Raw genomic sequence first — 21,366 nt, forward strand, 5'->3', positions numbered from 1 at the left:
CTAGTTACAACCTCCAGAAAGAAGGACCTACAGGAGCTGAATCCAAGAATATTTGGGAATAGCTACTATTGACCAATCTGTGTCTGGAGCTGCTGGTTTTTAACTTCTTTTTTTCACACGATTTCTTGCTAATCTTCCCTTAATGTAGCAAAATGTTAGGCAAAAATAAAAAATATTTTCAGGTGGAATTTGTAAGGGTTTGCTAAAGTTACTCATTGTTATTATTTCTTCACTGTTGACTTCTGTACATGAAAATGTACAGAAATGTGGATGCAGTAGCTACATTACTAACTTTAATTACCTTTAATGAACTCAGATTAACCAACTTAATCCTCCTTTGGTGTTTGAATCCAGCTAGTTGCAGGACTGGTTCAGTGCATGAGAAGTTACTGCATTTGGCCTTTTCCTGCTCACATTATTTTTTGTTTGTTTCAACCAGGGAAAAATAGATTGTACACATGTGTAGCCAATATCCAGTGTGATCTCCTGGAAGCAGGAAGTCAGTTCCAATAGGTACTGTTAGGTGTTTGTGCTTTTCATTAGCACCAAGGTCCTGTACCTGTATGAAAACAGAGCCTTTAGTCCCTCAGAATCAATACTGGCAACAGCAACTTACAGCTCAACAGTTAAAATTAATGTAGCAAATCTTCTGGCTTCCTCTCCCAGATCTCAGATCCAGATTCATGGCATATTTAATTTGAGCCATCTGCAGGTCCTTTCCTGTGAAGGGCAGTCCCACACTTCCTGTCCTCACCACCTCCAGCGATGTGTTCCCATCAGTCATTGAACCTTTGACTCAAGTCTGTCTGTTGGGTTGCTGCAAGCTCAAACCTACGAAAAAGTCTCTCGTTGGATCAGTGAGCTCGTGTAGTTGTGATATAGATATGACACAACAGAAGTAGTGAGACTGTGCAGCTTGAGAGAAGACTGAATAGGGCCACCCCTTTCTCTTGGTATTTGCAGGTAGATGAAACTAAATATATTGTAAAATGGCACACAAAAGTTACATGAATAATTCTTTCTAGCCCCTGAATCAAAAGCAAATTATACCAAAAAATGAGAAGGATCACAAATAGGAGAAAAGAAGGGTAAAGAGCAGGAGAAGGAGAAGGGCAGTTGAAGGTATTAAAGGGAGAAAAAGTAACAAGGAAGAGGGAAGTAGCTAGAAAAGCTGAAAGGATTAAAGAATGATCAGGAGATTGTATGTTGGCAAACAGTGGTAGCAAATGCAGGTAGAAATTAGGAAATACCTTCCCCTGGTTGTTGATCATACTGTCCTTGTCTTTCAAATATGATAGATGCATGAATCTCACGAAACAATTCTTCTGTCTTTCTGGGTCGAACTGAAATGCCATTGTTTTGTGAGCAGTCCACGGTAATAACCTGGATGCTGAAAGCCAGAATCTTTGCCCTCCCTGAGCTCAGTCTGGGTGAAGCAGGGAGGGAAAGTCCCAGGCACAAGTGCCTGTCCTGAGAAGCATTTGTTGCAGAATAGGCACAGCCCTAAGAGATTGCTGAAAAGTCCCTCTGAAGTGAGTTTACCACGGCTATGATGGCTCACAAGCGGGCGGCTAATCTGGATGTGGTTTTCATGAAGCCTTAGTCCCGAGGTCACGGGTTTCCACGTCCTGCCGCTCGCCGCCTCCCCAGGGCAGCCCGGGCCGTGAGGGTCTCCAGCTCCAGCAGGTGGGGCTGGAGAGGCGCTGTGCCCAGGGCTCCCGGTGCTCCGTGATCACAGTGGGTGTCACTTAAACCCAGCGTGATTCATCCCTCGGCTGACTTGGAACTTCTGACATCTCCATACAACTCTGCCCGGGGTTGGTATGTCATTTGAACTGCAAGAGCTGGAGTATAAAAGCACTGTATTGTCTGTGTGGTTGAGAACAGCTTCCTTCAATGAATTGGTTTGTTGTGTCTTTTTTTCTTTGTGATTAGGGAATTAAATTAGTTATCTGCTTAATTCGTATTGCAGTTAAGAACTGTGTGAAATGAGAGTAGTCTAGAAGTCCCTCTAGGTGAGACACAGGAAAGTATTCCTTGTCACTCAGTTTTTACAGCAAAGAAAATCTTTGGGTTTGCTTTGTTTTCTGCAGCTGTTTGATGCTGTCAACTGCCTGGCAAAAGAGAATGCCCGGTTGCTTGTGCTGGGCCGCAAACACATGCTGATGAACTCTTCACATTGGAAAAGAGAAATTTTGAAGGAGATGCAGAATAAGGCAGACTTCTTCTTTGCTGAAAATATGTAAGTTGAAGAAAATGGCTCAATATACTAGAGACCAACACCTGATTTATGTGCATTTTGCTCTAGCTTTTAGTACCATTACTAGTATCTCTATCTGTGTCTGTGAAAGAAATATATCCCTTGCTATACTTGCTTCAAAAGTACATAAAAAGTTGCATTGGGAAGACTTTAATCACTTAGAATCATATTGACAGCTGTATGGTTTATTAGGATTTATGACTGATAAAAACCACCGCCAAGAGCATAGTGCCCTGAAGTACAGAATTTCTGGTAGCATCAGTGTGCAGTTGTGGTGGTCTGCTGCTGTGTGGGGTACACTGTGGAGTTTTAGCAGTTTTGTCCTACATAGCACAGTATTGTTAAACTTCGTGGCAGGAGACTATATTGTTCTATTATCAGATTGTGAGAAGAGGAAAAAAGTGCTCTAAGTAGCGTGTGATTAATTTTTATTGCACTCTAGCTTTTGGTGCCCTGTGGTAAGGGAACTAGAGTAGTGGTGGGAATTTTCAGTGTTGCTGATGAATAAATCTTGATCAGCATTTGAATCACTTCCTGCAGCCACTTACTGCCTTATGAATGACGTCTGTCTTTCCCATTTGTTTTGTGAAGCTCTGAAGATGATGCCTTCTTGTTATATGCCACTCTCCGATCAGGCAAGCATTGCAGGTTTGTTACCAGGGACTTCCTCCGGGATCACAAGGCTTGTCTCTCCGACAGTCTGACACGTCACCTCTTCTGCAAGTGGCAGCGTGGGCACCAGATAGTGTTCTTCCCTTCTGCATCAGGAAAGAGTATAGATTTTTTGGTAAGTTTTCCCACTGCAGTCAGAAAACACACAGAGCATATTCATTGAAGATACATTATTTCAAATTCTGGAAGCCAAAATATCTTGTTGAAGTCTAAGAAGTGGATTTGTACCAGTGCGCTCAAAACTCCCATGTTAACTGAAAATTCACTGTATTCACAAAGCATGCCACAAACAAGAAAACTGTAAGAGAGCCAAGAAATGCTACCTAAATGTTTAAAATGTAAATAAAAGTTTATGTATACAAATATTTCCGGTGCTGGAAACTCTGTAACCATTACTGGCCTCAGTAAAACCTGAGTGCCAATGTCTTAATTTATTTTAAACTTTGAAATCCCTTATTTTCCTCTGCAGCACTATTTTAAAATATCATCCTTCTAATTTTACAATAGAGTTTCTTTCATCTTTATTTTAAAGAAGCAGAAAAATACAGGTATTTCAGTATTCACTGTAATAGTAACCTAATATAGGTGTAAAGTTTCATTAGGGAAAGCCCATAACAGTCAGGTTTATAGTTAGTATTCAGCTACAGAAACTGCAGTAATGTCATGTTATGGCAGAATACTACTCTTATTGTCTAGTGAACTTGTGAACAGTACATTAACAGGAATGCAGCTGTTAAGATTTTTCTAGTGAAAAATCCATCATGTGACATTCTATATGCAGTTCTTTTGTTATCTGCTGTCTGAATTGCTATTGCCTGCTTTAAGGAATACTGCACCTATGCAGATTAATTTTCTTCCTTTGCTGGTTAAAATTGTAAAATAACATTCATGATTAAAAACAGAGATACCAGTTTGTAAGAATGACAGCCTTTCATTCTTTGTTGCCTTACATACATTACTTCTTATGGAGCCAAATAATGAATGGTGGGTCACCTGAGCTAAAGCTAACACAGCTTTAGCTGTTTCTTTCTCTTGTATGAAGGGACTACTAATTTTCACATCTTAATTCCTATACAAGTGATTTGGGTCATTGATATTGCCAGTCATAGCTGTTTTCTAAGTTTTTCTGGAAGCTACCACAGTAAAATAGACTTCCAAGACTATACATATAGAGTGATAGTATGTCCTGGGAACCATAATTACCAACCAGTAAAGTTTCTTTTGTATTTGTCTTATATATGTTGAATTAGTGTACCTGCAACATAATAGACCTGAAAGATTGTTTATTCTATTTGTTCAGCCAGATGCTTCTGAAAATGTTAGTGATAAACCCTTTTCTTACATCTCTTTTCCTTACTTCTCCTTGGGACAGAGCAAGTCAGCTCTGTAAAGAGAGACACTGGGAGAACAAATACAAGATGTCATTAATGTCATTAAATCCTTCATTCAAGCCTATAAACTCCATCCTGAGTAATTCCCATATGATTTCATGTAACTGAACAGAACAACAATCGTTTTGTCATTTCTAGTAATTGAGTGCCTTATTCTGAAATCATTATTATCTAGTAGAGATTGAAGACAGAATTTGTAATGACACCTAGACCACAAAATATTAGAAGATAGTTTAGTTTTTCCTCCAGTACTAAAATTTAGAATTTATTTTGTGTAAGAAAATAAAATGAGAGTTGTTATGAGATAAAACTGTGGAGATTTATAAGGTAAGCATTGGAAGCTGTAACTAACTGTCTGTAACTGATATTTTAGTAATACTTGTACAAATTCTAAAAAAAAGTTTTCCCTGTTTTTTCCCAACAGCCTGCTTTCCGTTACGACTGTGTGGTACAGACTACAGGTGATACATGGCATATTCCCTACAAAGATGCTTTTGAGGAAAAATATTCATATCAAGTACCAAGAAAATGGCTCTGCATTCACCAGAAATGATGAAGAATGTAACTGGACAAGCTGAAGCTACCTTCTTTCTTTTTTGGTAATCACTGTTGCTGGCTAGGAGAATTCAGCAGGACAGTTATGGGATTAAATGTGTGACGTGTGTTACTAAAGAAAATTGAGTGACTGCTTTTGACAAAATCATTCCTGCATACATCTCTTAACATCAGTGGTGATCCAGTGGGGATGAATTATATCCATTATTTCTATTTTTACAGGCAATTTTTGTGATTTGAATTAAAACTTGCTTTTTCCTGCTGGAATTAGAGTTTGGACATTTTTATATTTTATTTTTTCTCAAGCTTTTCCTCTACACTGAAATAAACTCTTGAAGAAATTAAGCAAGACTTGCAAAGTACCTTCAGAGTTTGTGGTGCTGAACTTGCAAGAGTGTTGCACAATGTCAACCTCTGTTCAGTGGAGCTAGGGGGGACAAAGGTGCATTTACCATTCACCAGACACACACAGACCTAAGGCTTCCTCACTCTAATTAGAATTTGTTTCACCACATAGAATGCAAGAGATTGGTTAGAGGAGCATATAGCAATCATTTGCTTGGAAGAATAAGGAAACAACCAGTGGAATGTGGGGCTTTTTTTTTTGTGGCTCTTCCACACTCCTAAATTTGCCATTTCTGACAGGATTTGGCATTACTGCAATAGTTTGCTGATGGAAATGCATGGATTTTTTAAATGAAAATGGATAGCTAGAAATTCTTAAAGATAGGACAAAATTGATTCTTGTACATTACTGTAAAATGTGTTCCAAGTTTTAAAGCAAAAAAATAGTATAAATTACAGTAAAAGTGTTCTGAGTTATTTGTAAGTGTGTGTGTGGTAAATGTGTTTGGTTATTGCACTTACAAGTGTAATGCAAACCTTTCTCCCCCAAAACACAGAAATGCCACATAATTCTCAGATTAAATATCCTGGGCTTGTTGCATCTGTTTCATACAAAAATCCTCTGTTCAAAACTGAGATGAAACATTAAGATCTTTTTGTATAGAACTCGCAGATTTGAGTTCTTGCGGGCCCCATGACGAGCTCCCTCAGGACTCAGCATTCAAGCATGTTGCCTGCTTTTTTTTTTTTTTTTTTCCAGGACAGTCCTGACACATGTTCTACTTCTGGTATCAGTTTTTAAACCAGCAGATATGATTTGCATACAGTCATGTCCTTCAGGTAGAAAGTGCAGAAAGTGTAGAGGAGCTGAGTGCCTCTTAAGGTAACATAAAACCTTGGCTTTAAATTCGTCATATTGTTGGTAGTGTTCATCACAGGCTCTTTTCCTGAACAGAACATGACAGCTCCTATGGAGTCCAGCAGGAAAAGCAGAGGGATTGGATCTACTTCTCTCATTCCTCAATACTTCTAATTTGTCAGAAGATTGCTTTTATAATTCCTTAAGTTACAGAACTGCCACATCGCCTTGAAAGTGGAAATGCTGCTTTTAACTGAGGTGTCTGCTCCTGTGCAGGAGTGCTGAGTTAGCAGCTGCCGCTCTGTTCGAGGCTCCCCCACGCTGTGTATGAAGTTGTGCATGGCCTGAGCTGGTGTCAGTCAGTGCTGTTACAGTGCTCCTTTGGTCCTAGCTCTGATGGTCGTGCAGCCCAAAGCAATGCAGAGACGGGTCTTAAAACTGTGTTTTGGCTAGGTCAGCATTGGCATTGTTGCACTCAACTGGCACCATTGCACAAGTACTGGTACCTGTGTGGGGTTCAAATGTCAGGCTGCAGAAGGTGGGTCCCTGCAGCAGCTCTGCCTTAGGTCAGCCCTAGCTGAGCAGAAACTGCACCTTCAGAGTACCCATTTCATTGCCATTGAATTTTGTATTTTACCTCACCCTCGTCATTAACAGGCACGCATAATATCCACATATAACTGTAATAAATGCATCCTCTACTTCCTTTTTAATCAGGACATGTCCCTAATCAATCACTTGGGTTTCACCTTAAAAACTGTTCTTAGAGAGCTACTGTAATTCCTTCCAAATAACAACACTTCCTAAATACACATTATTAGTATATTTAGGGGATGATGGAACAGATTATGGAATTTATAACTGGAAGATCTTACAACATTGGTGTGAGATTTGTGACTTGTTTTTTCTATGTTTGCTGCTAATACACTTCTCTGTAAATCCCTACAGGGAATTAACAGCCTCTGTGGAACCAAAGGGGAAACATTAGTGATGACCCTACAGACTTTTTCAGGTGTATACTACCTGTTACATAGGTGCACATGGTATCCAGAGGCTCAGTTCTGAAGTTAATTATTTGAATTTTATTTCGGACATCGTGAAATAACATTTCTTTTGTGTTGTTCCAAGTCTTCAAATTTCAGATTACTGAAATACGGCATTTCAAGATAACAATGACTATGAGGATTTGCTTCCAAGTATCTGAAAGGAATTCTGAGGTTTCACTGGCAATAAAAAGAAATGTGAGGGCCAAACCAAAGCCGGTAACAAATAGCAGATCTGTTTGACATCTACTGCTGTTTGTATAGTGGTACAGTAAAAATTCAAGGTAATTTGTTACACAGATGGGCTCATGCTGAATGCCAGAAGGGCAAGTCTTCCAAACAGTGCAGCAGTTGGTACCCCCAAAGAGACACTGACTGCCATTTGCTATGACACTGAGTGAGGAGAATGGGAATCAGAAGGAATGTGCCCTTAGCTTAGCCAGACACACTGGCAAGATAGAGTTGAGAAAGAACTGATTCAGCCTGCACTCCAGCTATTACCACCTCCAAGATCTCCCACTTACTGCTTACTATGTTAAAAAGATGACAGTGAGAACAGCTTTCCTCAGGATCCTGCAACACAGAATTTGACTCCATACCCATACTCATCAGAAGTGATTTAACATTAAATCAAAAGCATGATTGCTCTTCTGAAACAATGCTGTAGTGTGGAAGCTGTATCCTGATAGTAGCTTAACTTCCACTCTGTCATGTCCATGGTATTGAGCAACTATTATTCTTTCCTTTATCTAATTCAAATACTGAATCTTTGATTCCAAATGTAAGGATTTTCTTGGTTACTGTTTGGCAATCAGACTGAACACTTGATATTTACTTAGATTTTCTCATGCCCTTTTTCTCAGGGGAAAAAAATAATTCTAGAGAATCAAAGAGCTCTGTAGATGGAAGAACTGTAAAGGTATGGATCATCATCTTGGAGAAACTGATCTTAAGAGACTCAGAGGTCATAAGAATCACAAATGTTCTGGAAGGAATTCCTAGGGATCTGTCGTTGGCTGTGTCAGTACAAAAGCATCAAATGATACTGGCAGATAGATAAAAGGTTCAGATAAAAGCTGAGTTTCAGACAAAACCACACAACATGTTATTATGCAGACCAGCTCTTTGCCATGGCATGTTGTGGGTTCAAGGAGAGACCAGAAAGTTCATGAAGGGGAACCAGCAAGGGTTACTAAATAACCAGACACTATCTCTGCCTTGGGAAGTCCTTCCCGATGGTTGGAGACTGGGAGAGGATTCAGGGAGTGTATCATGAAAGGCTCTCTCTAGTCTTAAATTCTTGGGTATCCCTTTTGGCCACATTTGGAGGCAGAGCATTGGACAAGACTGGCTCCGTTCTGACCCAGCAGATGCAGTCATACGTGTTCACGTTCTGTGTTCCCGTGCTTGCAGCACCCCTTCAAACTTCTCGTGTCTGCCCACAAAGTCCTTCCCTAATGAAAGGGACAAACTCTGAGTCTTGTAATATATAGTGGGACGTTATTCTCCCATAGTATTAATAAGCAAGGAGAAGTATTTTGAAAAATTTGAGAATTCAGACTTTCAGTGTGTGGCATACACCTTTATTCTGCTATTTCAGCAAAGAATAAGCTCACCTAATAATCATTTCAAAGCAGAGGCGTGGATGCCAGAACGCAGCTTTTCCAACTCTTTTAATGACCAACTTTTAAAAAATGCCTTGCCACAAAGAGCAGGGGAATTCCAGGATGTTGAAAGGCAAAAAACTTACATTCACGAGTTTCAATTTGGGGAATTTCCCTTTGGACTGGACACGGATAAAAAGTCTTTTAAACGTCACATTATAACGCAGCTGCGGCAACAATTACCTATGAATACCTTAAACATATTTTTTGAGGTAGTTGCTTTAAAATTATTCAAGAGCACACGCGGAAATACTTCGTTTGGAACTTTGGGAGGGGTTTTGTTTTCCCGGCTGGCTGGTGATACTTTGATTCAGCGTCGATGGATGCCGCGATGATACTGTTATTCCGTTTCCTCCCGCTTCCGTGCGCATTCCCTTGGGCACGTCCGGCGGGCTTCCAGGTTTCCACGAACGAGCAGCGCCGGCCCAGCCCCACAGTGACATCCAGCCCCACAGTGACAGTCACAGTGACAGTGACAGTGACAGTCACAGTGACAGCCACAGCCGCCAACCCCGCCTCCCGCTCGCGACCTGCGTGACGTGACGTGACGTGGCGCGGCGCGGACGCCACGGGGTTCGGGCATGCGCAGCGCCGGTGCCGGACCGTGACGGTGCGGGAGCGGCGCGCGCCCCCGCGCCTGCGCGGGCTGGGCGCGTGACCCGGAAGCGCTCCGGCGGTGCCTGCGGCTGCGGCGGGGCCCTGCACGCGGACAGCTCCCCCCGGCCGCGCGCCCCTCCCGCCATGTCCCGCGGCTCCAGCGCCGGCTTCGACCGGCACATCACCATCTTCTCGCCCGAGGGCCGCCTCTACCAAGTCGGTGCGTGTCCGGGCCCGCGGGGCCGCCGCCGAATTGCCCCGTCACGGGCCCGGCCTGCCCCCGCCCGCGCCCCCGGCCTGCCCCCGCCGAGCGGGGCTGCGGCCGGCTCGCGAAAGCTCCGCCGAGCCGCGCAGCCTGTGCGAGGGGCGAGACGCGGCGCCTCTGGTGGCCCGGGAGTCCCGGCTCCACCTGGCCTGGTCCCGCGGTGTGTGGGGGAAGGCCTGGTGGGAGCGTGGCCGGCGGCGGTCCCGGTGGTGCCGGCGCGGGGAGCCGGGGAAGGGATCCTCGCATGAGATAAGGAAAACCTAGGGCCGGGGTGTGCTCTCTCGGGTGTCCCCTGCCACCGGGAGGGCTTCCTCTGAGTCCTCGGTGTTCGATTTCAGATGCTGGGAGACCAAGCTTGCAGCTCTCCAGAGGCTGTTTAAGCTCCCTTAAGTGTTTCTTTGAGTGAATCTTGCCAAGCCTCGGAGCTCTGCGTTTTGGGATCTGAGAACAACGATAGCTGTTTGAAATGGGATTTGAACTGCCTCAAACCCTGCATGCCAGAGTGACAAAGTCAGTTCTTGGATGTAACTCATGCACGTTCTTGTTACACCTGAATGGCGCTTGTTCTGCACACTGGCCTGTGAGATAGGAGCAACCGTCCTTCGTTTTCAGGTTTCTTGGAATAATCTGGAGCTGAGCTCCAGCTTCTTCTGTAAACCCCTGGTTCTGTTATTCCTGTTTTTGCAGTGTACCAGATTGTGCAGAAGCGCATCCTGGTGCCCCTTGTGCAGGAAGCAGGCAGCTCACAGTGTGGCAGGACAATAGTTTGAGAGTGCCCCTGGAGGAGCCTCTCAGCAGGGAGAGATGGACTGTTCTGCAGCATCATCCTGACCTGCCTTCCCCAGCTGCAGTGCCTTCACTGCACACCCACTGCATGTTATGTCTGTAAATCCATCTGTTCTCCAGGAAAGGAGCTTGCTGGGGTCAGATTGCATTAATTGCCTGTGGCAGCCATATAGGTTTTTTGTGACTGCCCTTGAGTTTTTCTCAGGAAGAAGCCAGTGTGGATTCACATGGACAGGTGGCCCACTCTTGAGCAGTCCTTTCTGCAAGGAAGAATTAGAAAGGTGCCTGTACTAGTTACCTACATGTGGGTGCTGTCTTATATCTAGAGCATGTGTAATGCTTATTATTCCTTATACATAGGGATGGTAGGGACAGTGCTTCGTCACACAGGGTTTCAGTGGCTCTGTGACAGAGGAGTCCTGGGCTCCTACCTTCAGCTGCCATTAAAACAGGTTGGTTGGTCTGCATCACTTCCCACTGTCTCTGTCACAGTGCTACTTGTTGGGAATTGTTTCTGCATTCTGTCGCAGAGAGGAAACTGAGCCTTGGTTTTCTGTCTCTGGGGTATATGTAGCCAGTAGGTTATGTATGAGAAATGTGTGGTACCTCCATACCTTTTAAGAGAAACAAGTATCTGCATGTGTATTTGAGAGCTTCTACACACAGCCTGAAGCTGTCTTAAAGCTAATTTAAGTACCTATGTGCTATAGGAAGAAAAATATGTAGATGTTAACTTCGAGAAAGAATGAGCTCACTTTATTCACAGCCAGGCTGGTAACTCGGGCATGGTGCACATGGGTGTCTCTGTTTGCCAGCATCTAGCCACAGCATGGGCAGAAATCTCATGTTTGCTTGCAATCAAATGTCCACATCTAGGTGGTTTTGTTTTATCTTGGTCTCTTTGCTGGATTAAGGTTAGCTAGGGGCTGTTGAGAATGAGCATGGACATGTGTTGCTTTAAGATTGCCTTAAAACTTGAGTTTTTCCTGGAATTTGGCAGTATGGGAACAGAGATTTTCACCATAATGATATTGGACTGAAATGCCTATACTTTATCTTACGTCTGTCTTCTGCTTCTAAAGCTCAGAAAACTCATGTGCCTTTGATCTCATATTAGAAAACTTAACAGTTATTTCACATTACTGTGGTTAAAATCCCTCAGAGCATTGGTGTTCTCTTGCTACCTGTTAGTTTCAATCTTCAAAGGTTTCTTCTGAGTGGAGTTTTGAGAGGTGAAGAAAATTACTACAGTAGAGCTTCTGGCTGTTGCCATGTATTCAGGGAACAGCAAGGGGCTGCTGTTTTCAGAGTCAATGTCTGCATGCTGCTGAAATACTTACATAGTAGTAAACAGACTTAAAACAGCACTAGCAACTTGGATTTGTTACATTGTAAGAGCCACTTCACCTTTTGGCATGTTTCCTTGAAAACTGAGCAATGGAGGTGGTAATCAGGTAATGCAGTTTCTCAAGCCTGGTTTTTGGTAGCTGTGAGCAAAAACTAGTTTGTGAGGGCACCAATTCCTGCTGCCACCTAAAGTGTCACAGAACCACAGAATGGCTGAGATTAGGTGGGCCCTCTGGAGATTGTCTGGCCCCAGGCCCCTGCCCAAGGAGGCCCACCTCGAGCTGGATGCCCAGGAGTGTTTCCAAGTGGGTTGTACAGGCAACCTGTTCCAGTGCTAAGTCACCATCACAGTAAAACATGTTTCAGGTGTTGAACCCTCCGGTTTCAGTTTGTTCCAGTCGTCTCTGATTTGGTCCTGTCACTGGGCATCACTGAAAAAAGGCTGGCTCTGTCCATCTGCTTTACACCCTGCCTTCAGGTTGTCGTCAGTAAATAGACAAAGGTTGCAAAGCCTGTGCTCAGGGCTGCAAGCATGGCCAGTTTGCAGGCAGTGCTGGCTGACGTCTTACTGGGGTTTGTGCTCTGCTCCAGGCTGGCACTCATCCCAGGTGGACAGAGTTGTACAGAGGGAAAGGGGGAACATCTTTTATGGCACATTTGGGTAACCAAATGTGTAAATGCTCTGATGTCTGACAGTAGTAAATACAGTGCCATAAATACACCACAATGAGCCGTTCCTTAACACTGACTCCGCAGATTGAACATTAATATGCAAGGTTTGAATTTTTTTTCATCTTCAGATTATTACTTCTCTGTTGTGCAATCTCTTCTATAGATCTGAGTGCAGCTTTTAAAATAGCCAAGTTTTTGCTCCCATTATTTTAAGATAGTTTTAGCAATTTACTATGCTGTTTGTAGACATGTTCTAAATTCTGGATTCACATGCATAGCTAACAAAAAAAACTCACCTACATTTAGCTGCTGTCTGAAACTTACCACTCAGCCAGATATTAGGAATTTCTGAATATTTATCAAATATTGCCAGGTAAACAGGTTTAAAGTTCTTGTGCCTAAGGCTTTTGAAACCATCAGTCAGGAGAAATTTATTTCATGGATTGTATCATGACTTACCTTAGTGTTTGCTTCTTAATCCATTGTATTTACATGAATAACACTGTTTAATTTGCCTCTGTGTAGTTTTCACTATAAAAAGTGAAGAAAAGCATTGCAGTCAGAAAGTCAGAAAATATGATAGTTAAAACCTGTCTCATGTGCCTCCTGTGTCATCTTACCAGTTTTCACCTATATCAGCAAAAAATTAGAAAAGAAGCTTGCGTTAAAATACTAAAATTCACATCAAGAATTCTTCTATAAGAAATTATGGTTACTGTAGATTAAGGTTGGACAATTTTGGTCAAGTTCAGAACAGCCTTTTTGTTCTAAAACTTATTCTGATGCTGTTAAGCTTGAACGGAACAAAACGTCAAGTTAGAAGAAACATTTGAAGGAAGCAGTGACAGTGGTTTTGTGAAGAGAGTCAATGCACATTGTACTAAGGATCTTAAGGACACAAAGTATTGCACAAGTATTAAAGTATTAAAAGGCCAGAAATTGGTGAGATTTGTGTGTTGGGTGAAATTGTTACATGTACTAGTGTCTCTGACACATGTTTTTTTATTAATATTTGTATATTTTTCTAGAATATGCATTTAAGGCCATAAACCAGGGTGGACTTACATCTGTAGCTGTTCGTGGGAAAGATTCTGCAGTAATTGTAACACAGAAGAAAGTACCTGTAAGTAGCCTGCTTTTGAGGGGAGGTCTGAAAGGAGAGGAGAAAAAAAGATAGGGTGAGACTCAGCAATATTGATATTATACTTGTTAATACTGACATAAATTGCTATTTGAACTGAATATCTAATTATCATTTTGCTTATTACAAGTTCTAGCTCCATGTAGTGCTCAACTGTACATTTTCTCATTAATATTGCTCTATTGGTTTTCTCTGTAGTTGTTGAAGGGATAAATCTAAAAATATAAGTAGACCCTGCTGTATTGAGCATGCATTCATTGCTCTGGCTTGTAAGGGCTGAGTTGTCCATAACCAATTCCCTGATTCCTTGAATTTCTGCTGAGAAAATATTATACCAATAGCACGTAGAACAGGTTTTCATGAGTGTTGCATCTCAGTGGTGATGTACTGTTGAAAAAGGGGGGAAATTCTTTTATGTTTGAAGGGCAGCATGCAATAAGAGAGCAAGCTTTGTATGTGGGTTCTCAAAGTTTCTTCAGATGGAAAAGGACTGTGATGTTGATCATGTTCGTGTTGCTGTCCTTCTCCAGGTCTGTGGTTTTAATCTTCCCTGTTCTCCCAATTTCTTCCTTCATATGCCTACAGCAGTAAAAATTTGAAAGCCTGAAAGACAATTTTTACCTGTTATGGGTCCTTTTGGGCTCTTCTGTGAAAACCAGAGGATTCAGAGTTTGGGGTTTTTTGTTTGTTTTCTTTTTACTTCAAGGACAGTGTTTGCTATTACATTCTTTCTGTTTCCTCTTTAGGACAAGTTACTGGATTCCAACACAGTGACTCATTTATTCAAGATTACTGAAAATATTGGTTGTGTGATGACAGGAATGACAGGTATTTAATTCACCAGTCTGGTTTTGGAGAACTTACCTAGTTCTAGTGGGTATATTTAAAGACAATGTAAAGTTGGACCTGGAATCTATATTCTCAGGCAATGCTAGAAATAAAGATGGTACATATTCAGTGGAATTAATTTATTTTTTTTTTGTCTAGCTGACAGCAGATCCCAGGTGCAGAGAGCCCGCTATGAGGCTGCTAACTGGAAGTACAAGTATGGATATGACATCCCTGTGGATATGCTGTGTAAAAGGATTGCAGATATTTCTCAGGTCTATACACAGAATGCTGAAATGAGGCCCCTTGGTTGCTGTAAGTACAGTGTATGAAAATGGTCTTTAATGTTTCTTGTCTAAGTTTGCAAATTCATATATAAGAAATTCTCACCCATTTTCAAAATAGGTAACTGAGTCTGTAAGGGGGATGAACAGCTGAATTAGAGAGCAGTGTTGTAGGTCTTGAACTGGAGCCCTGATTTTACCACTGACTCAGCATTTGAAATAATGTAGCCTCCCTGATACTATTTCACCTTAGTTTTTGGGGCGTGGTCTGTTTGCACTGTGCAGTGATATCTGTGAGCAGGAGATGCTCTTTGTGTTTGTTTGTGGTGGTTTGACCCCCTGGATGAATGCCAAGTGTCTGCCTGTCTCCATCAGTCCTTTCCTCAGCTAGACACACAAGAGAAAAAATACCATAGACGGCTTTTGGGTAAAGATAAGGGCAGGGAGGGATCACTCACCAATTACTACCATGGGCAAAACAGATCCACCTTGGGGAAATTAACTGAATTTATTAACAAGTAAATGAAAATAGCATACTGAGTAGTAAAACAAAATCTTTGAAACACGTGCCCCTTACCTCCTTCACAGATTTAACTTTATTCCTGGTCCTCTACCTCTCTGACAGTGGCACAGGGAGATAGGAAGGAGGTTTGTGGTCAGTTCATAGTACATTGTTTCTGCTGCTGTATCTTCCTCAGGGGGAGAACTCCTCATGCTCTTCCCCTGCTCCAGTGTGTCTCCCACAGGAGATAGTGCTCCAGGAACTTCTCCAAACTGAGTCCTTCCCACAGGCTGCAGTTCTTTCCAAACTGCTGCAGCAAGGAGCCCACCTTATATGGGGTGCAGTCCTGCAGGAACAGGCTGCTCCAGTGTGGGCTCCTTTCTCCACAGCGCCACTGGTCCTGCCAGGAGCCTGTCCTGGCCTCCACATGGGGCCACAGCCTCCTTCAGGCATCCACATGCTCCACTGTGGGCTCCTCCAGGGGCTGCAGGTGGATGTCTCTCCACCATGTATGTCCATGGGCTGCAGGGCCACAGCTGCCTCACCATGGTCTTCACCACAGGCTGCAGGGGAATCTCAGCTCCAGCAGCTCCTTCCTTCCATAATTTGCCTCAGTGCCTGCAAAGTTATTCCTCTCACATATTCTCACTCCTCTCTTCTCTGTCTGCAATTTCCTTCTTTTTTTTCTTTCTTAAATACATTATCCCAGAGGCACTACCACCGCTGTGGATGGGCTTGGCCTCAGCCAGCAGCAGGTTGGTCTTGGAGCCAGGTGGCTTCAGCTCCTTTGGACACAGGGGAAGCTTGTAGCAGCTTCTCACAGAAGCCAGCCCTGCAGCCCTCTCACTACCAAAACCTTGCCAAGCCCAGTGCACTGTGTCTGGGTAAACATCACTGTTAGAAGACAGAGATGGAGAGTGCAATTATCTTTATGTAGGTTTTGTGGCTTTTTTATCTAAGTAGGATGTATGGATGTAGGATTTACAAAATTTTTTCTCCTAACTTAGCTATCCTATATATAATGCAGAGGAAAAAGTGCCTAAAATATTTCCCTTGAAAATATTTTTACATGTCTTGTTTTGTAACAGCAAATGCAGCTTAAAAAGAAGTTGTGTGTTGAGTCATTTTTTGTAGATGTTCCTGTTCATCTTTGTGTTCTGGGGCTGGTTCTGACTTGTTTTTTTCTCTTACGTTGGGCTGTAAGCAAATTATAAACATACTGTTAGGCTGTTCAGGAACTGAGGTAAAAGACTTCACAGGTTTCCTCAATTACTTTTTCATTAAACATTCTGAGTTTCTTTTTGATTGGTTGGGTTTTGGATTTTTTTTTTTTTAAGGAGAATAGTTTCAGAATTGATGAATCACTTCTCGTAATCATAGCAGGCCCTAAGACTTCTCACTAAAGAAGCGACATTCAGAGTTGCACCACAGTTTCCATGATGGGGCAATTCTCCTGTGCTTGTGTGCTTGTAATTTTCAGGAAGGATTGTTTCTTTCTTCCCTTGGCATTTCCCATACCTTGATACTGCTGGAAATTCCTTTTTTTTTAAATACATGAATAAAAATGTATTTTTCTTTACTTCCCTTAGCCTTTTTGAAAATGTGAGGGGATTTTTTTTTCTGTTGTAGTAATTGCTGCTCAGAAGTTTATCATCTCTAACTACTAGTTGAAAATTACACAAATGTAAAGTGAAAATAATTGAAAACCATGACCTTGTTCTGTTTTGGGTTTTTATTGCAAGTATTGCTTTTGACTTATTTTTTAATATGCATATTGAGACAATGCAGCTGTAAATCAAGAAGTGAGGATGAACATATGCATTTCAGTAATGTGGTCAGTTTGTGTTACTTGAAAACTATCCAGCTTCGAAACACTTAGTCAGATGAATCTTCAAAGACTTAGTTATGTCCTGATATTTCCGCTTTTCAGATATTTTTTTTTTTAATTTAAAGAGAAAAAGGTATGTAATGCAGTGTTTTTCAGGGTAACAGGGAATCTAAATTTAATCTTTTAATATCTCCATTAGTTTCAGTATGTTTGTAAAGTTGCTTTCTAGTAAAAGGCACATGCTAATAGAACTGTTGTTTGCACTTTTGTGCCGTATAACACAGGATGTGAGCTGTGGCTTGGTAAACTTTCTGTCAGGATAAAACTTTTATTTCCTGACTTTGTGGTTCTCTACACACTGAGCATGGCAAAAATGTTTGTATGTTTAATGAGAATGCCTTCTTTGGGAATGACAGAAATGTAGTTTCTACTAAACTGAGTTGCGCACCTGGTAATGAGATGCTGGTAAGAAATGGCAAATTAGAGGTAAAAAGGAAATCCTAGCTCCAGGTATGGGACTGATTCCCAGGGATTTATTGCTGTGTATGCATGTTTTTTCACAGAGAGGACTATCCATTCTGTTCTTCAGTTGAATTAAATTGCTAAAATGGGGAAAATAAATAAATTAACAAATTTTCTCTTCAAGGTATGATTTTGATTGGTATTGATGAAGAACACGGCCCTCAGGTATACAAGTGTGATCCAGCAGGTTACTATTGTGGATTCAAGGCCACAGCTGCAGGAGTTAAACAGACAGAGTCAACCAGTTTTCTTGAAAAGAAAGTAAAGAAGAAATTTGACTGGACATATGAACAAACAGTAGAGGTAGGCCAGCAGAAGGAAATTAAAATTTGTTTCAGGTATTTTTAATGAATATGCTGTATGTAGGCTTGCAATGCATAGAAACGTAGTTAGGCATTTCCTCTTTCCCTACAGTTCTGTATTGCTGCCAGAGCAAATACAGCTATTCCAACCAGAAAATCATTTGCAGGTATTCTGCAAGTGTTTGAATGGTCATCTAATCTGCTTTTTTTGCTTTATGTTAGCTGAAGCAGATTGTATAATTGTAACACTCCCACTGTAGCTGGTGTTTGGTTACTACAGTGCTTGATTTTGGGGATACCAGTATGACTTAACTTTTAGTGACATTTAAAATAATCTTCATATTAGAAGGTATTTCAAACAGTATCTTAGCATGATAAAAGGCTTTGGTTTTGTTGTGTCTTTTTCTGATATGAAAACATGTCCCTTTGTTTTTTGTAGATTGGGCTTTTTAGGGATAGGACTGGAGAGGGGCTGTATTCTATAGCTGTATTTGGAATTTCTAAACTGAGATTTTGAAGTGAGAGGAAGTAACTTTAAACCAGAAGGAAGGATAGTTTTTAATGCTATGTCTATTAAGAAAAAAAAAAAAAAAAGAATTAGTGCTTTCTTTCTAATGATAGGGGGTTTTGTCATCTTTCAGACAGCAATAACATGCCTGTCTACTGTACTATCCATTGATTTCAAACCTTCAGAAATAGAAGTTGGTGTAGTCACAGTGGAAAATCCCAAGTTCAGGTAAGCAATCAGTGTTGATAAAACTTGCTGTGTTTCTCTGATTATGTGCAATTAGTTTTATCTTCTTGTGTAATTGTAAATTGAGAAAAAGAGATAAATTTAAGAGATTGAAGTTTTGAAGGGTTTTTTACTTGTAACTCTTCAAAATGTGTAGGGGTAGAAAACATTGTGTAAAAAGAATAATGCAGTTTTAAAATGTGTGACATGGTTAAGGGATTTGGTGGAGAAAAGCCATCTCCTTGATGTCTTAAAAGGGTATTGCTTTCTGTGATGATTGAAATGTAGTTACATCTGGTCTAGACGTGTTTTCATTCTTAGAAGCATAACAAATTTTCATAGTAATGGTATCTGGAGTCCACTTCCAAATCATAGTCATACTAACTAATGCAGTAAAGTCTGGTCTATATTATGGAATATTTACAAGTCCCTTAAATTCTTTCTTCTTTTTTGAAAATGAATCTTTAAATTATTCTTGCTCATCTTTTAATTGTTAGCATTTCTTAACATCTAAAATATGTAGTTAATAGATTGTGGACTTGTGTAATTTGAAAAACTGTATTTAAATTTGGTAAGATTAAAAGATCATGGATTTAAAAAATCACTAGTGATTTGAAAATGGCTGAGCTATCTACTTTCTGAGTACTCTGCAGTCCCATCTAACATGAGAGCCAGGCACCTGCTATTTCATCCATCCTCCATTATTGCCTGCAGCACACTGTGTGCACCAGGATTACTTGGCCAGTGTATCAAGGCAACACCTGGAAGTCTTCCTGCTGAGGGCAGGAAAGCTTCACATGGGATACAGTGTCCTTGACAGCCTGCTCACAGCACAGTGCAGAGCTGCAGGAGTATGCATGAAATGTGGGAGAAAAACTTTTGGGGAGTTTTAATAATGCAAAAGAACCTTCCAGGTATGGCTTACCTAAAATTTAGGTAAGTCTGGCTTGCTGCAGAGGGATTCAGTTATTTCTGCTTTAGTCTTTCATTGAGGGATTTTGTGAGTTTTTTATTTAAAAAGAACAGAGAAACAGTAAAATTTGGAACAAAGTCTGCTGTTACTTTAGTCTAACTACTTGGTAAGTGGGGACTGAAGAGAGTCTTCAAACCTTTGGGTCCTACAGGTTCAGTCTTTTAAGTGCTTCCTTCCTAATGTTGTTAAGGTGGACATGGTGATGATGGGTGGTTTTGCATTTGGTGGTGTGTGCTGAGGACAGCAGAGCAGCACAGTATTTGTGAGAAAGCACATGGGAGCTGCATGACCCCTTCTCTCCTGCCACTCAAGGGATCAAGCTACCTTCTCACTAGGTCTCAGCTTGCAATTGCATTACTCATGAAGAATTACCTGTTATTTTTCTGTCATTTGTTACCTCCTTGCTCTCTAGTGCCTTTGATTCTTCCTTTATTTTTCAAGAGAATTGGAATGTCAGCCTGTGGCACTGGCAGCAGGGCTTTAAAGGGCAGAAAGATGCATTGCTGTAAAACTTATTTGTGTAGATATTAGGTTGTAATATTGGAGCTTAAGGGGAAGAATAATTTAAGCTATTTAAGATTTCTTTTGTTCTTTCAGGATCCTTACAGAAGCAGAGATTGATGTGCACCTTGTAGCTCTGGCAGAGAGAGACTAATTAGCGTTCCCATTTCCATTGTCTGTGCTTCTGGCCAGGATGTTTGGTGAAAAGAAAACACTTAATAATGGTTTTAGATTTTGGGTGGAAAACAGTGTTCGCTATATGATGTATTTTACTCTGTACAAATAAAACAGAGGTTTTTGAAATTCTTGGTGTCTCCTTTCAATGTTATTTTAAACTTCCAATTCTATGAAATTGTCATCAAAATGCTTGACAACTTTTAGTGTTTCTTTGGTAATTGCCTGCTTTTTAATTGTATTTTAAGAGAAATTTTATGCTCTGAGCTGTATTTTTCATCTGAGCTATTTGGCTCTTTGTGTTAATATGAGTTCTTGTGGTGTGTGTTTCTTGAGATAATTCCTACATTCATGTTCATTCTCTCCATGGCCTGATGTTGAAAGCCTTACAACATTACAGGTTTAACTGTGGGGAAGTTAGGAAGACCTTATTTGATCAGGTTTATATGAGGATATAGGGCAAAAGCAGAAGGAAAATGCTTGAACTATGTGTCCGAGTCCAGTCCTTTGGACTGATTTATTTGCGGTGCATGTAGTGGATTTAAGAGATGTCTTCTATAATTAAACAGCTCTGAAGCTGACATTTATTTAGGGAAAATATTCTGTGTGTAGTGTACTTTGGGATTTTGGCTTAGTCACCTATCAGGTTTTGAGGCTTTGGGCAGTGTTGGGGCTAGACAGGGCCATTAAACAAAGTCCTTGAACAGGAAGGTCTCTGGGAAGCAATTCTTGTTCCTCCAGAGGTTTTGGGTTTGGAGACGAGACTGCAAAAACTTGAAGGTGAAAAAAACCCGTTTTTATTTTGCTTCAATTGAAGAGGTTTCAGCCTCAGCAGTAAACGGGAGATGATGAAGTTGTGAGGGAGGAGGCACTGAGGAGAAGGGGAAGATTACCAGGCACTTTCAGTTGTTGCACACAAGTCTCCTTGAAAGAATGCCAAGTTAATGCAGCATAACTACTTACCTTCATTCCTCCGCTGTGCACTTCTCATATTGGCTTTAATTATTCCAAAATTCTCTTTGATTTTTTTCAAGGCATTTGGGAAAGACCTCATAAGTTGTCACAAACTGAGGTTGGTCAATTTTTTTCTTCAGGTCTTACAGTTAAAGCCCCTTGAATATG

The 21,366-nt window shown here is 41.2% G+C and overlaps 2 protein-coding genes across 2 annotated transcripts in view; both read left to right on the plus strand.

Annotated features, from left to right (window-relative positions):
* LOC121356029 (protein only RNase P catalytic subunit) overlaps positions 1 to 4,915 on the plus strand; it is a 37,095-nt gene extending 32,180 nt beyond the window's left edge. The window contains exons 6-8 of the mRNA XM_041472054.1: positions 2,094 to 2,242; positions 2,852 to 3,047; positions 4,748 to 4,915. Of these exons, the coding sequence (XP_041327988.1) occupies positions 2,094 to 2,242; positions 2,852 to 3,047; positions 4,748 to 4,876 (474 nt within the window). The 3' untranslated portion in view covers positions 4,877 to 4,915. The remainder of the gene's footprint in view (positions 1 to 2,093; positions 2,243 to 2,851; positions 3,048 to 4,747) is intronic.
* Positions 4,916 to 9,424: 4,509 nt separating this feature from the next.
* PSMA6 (proteasome 20S subunit alpha 6) lies at positions 9,425 to 20,373 on the plus strand. The gene is made up of 7 exons (XM_041471905.1): positions 9,425 to 9,606; positions 13,485 to 13,579; positions 14,344 to 14,425; positions 14,585 to 14,740; positions 17,686 to 17,864; positions 18,505 to 18,599; positions 20,167 to 20,373. Exons 1-7 carry the CDS (start codon positions 9,531 to 9,533, stop codon positions 20,222 to 20,224), a joined length of 741 nt encoding a protein of 246 aa, XP_041327839.1. The 5' UTR covers positions 9,425 to 9,530; the 3' UTR covers positions 20,225 to 20,373.
* Positions 20,374 to 21,366: the final 993 nt, after the last annotated feature.

The sequence above is a fragment of the Pyrgilauda ruficollis genome, unplaced genomic scaffold (assembly GCF_017590135.1).
Source record: "Pyrgilauda ruficollis isolate IOZ18807 unplaced genomic scaffold, ASM1759013v1 scaffold28, whole genome shotgun sequence".
In the NCBI taxonomy this organism is placed as follows: Eukaryota; Metazoa; Chordata; class Aves; order Passeriformes; family Passeridae; genus Pyrgilauda; species Pyrgilauda ruficollis.

Excerpts from the sequence above, each read along its gene's own strand:
- PSMA6 (XM_041471905.1), top strand. The coding sequence starts at position 9,531 with ATGTCCCGCGGCTCCAGCGCCGGCTTCGACCGGCACATCACCATCTTC. Across the intron at positions 17,865-18,504 it reads CATATGAACAAACAGTAGAG|ACAGCAATAACATGCCTGTC; the intron begins GTAGGCCAGCAG and ends GTCATCTTTCAG. Across the intron at positions 18,600-20,166 it reads GTGGAAAATCCCAAGTTCAG|GATCCTTACAGAAGCAGAGA; the intron begins GTAAGCAATCAG and ends TTGTTCTTTCAG.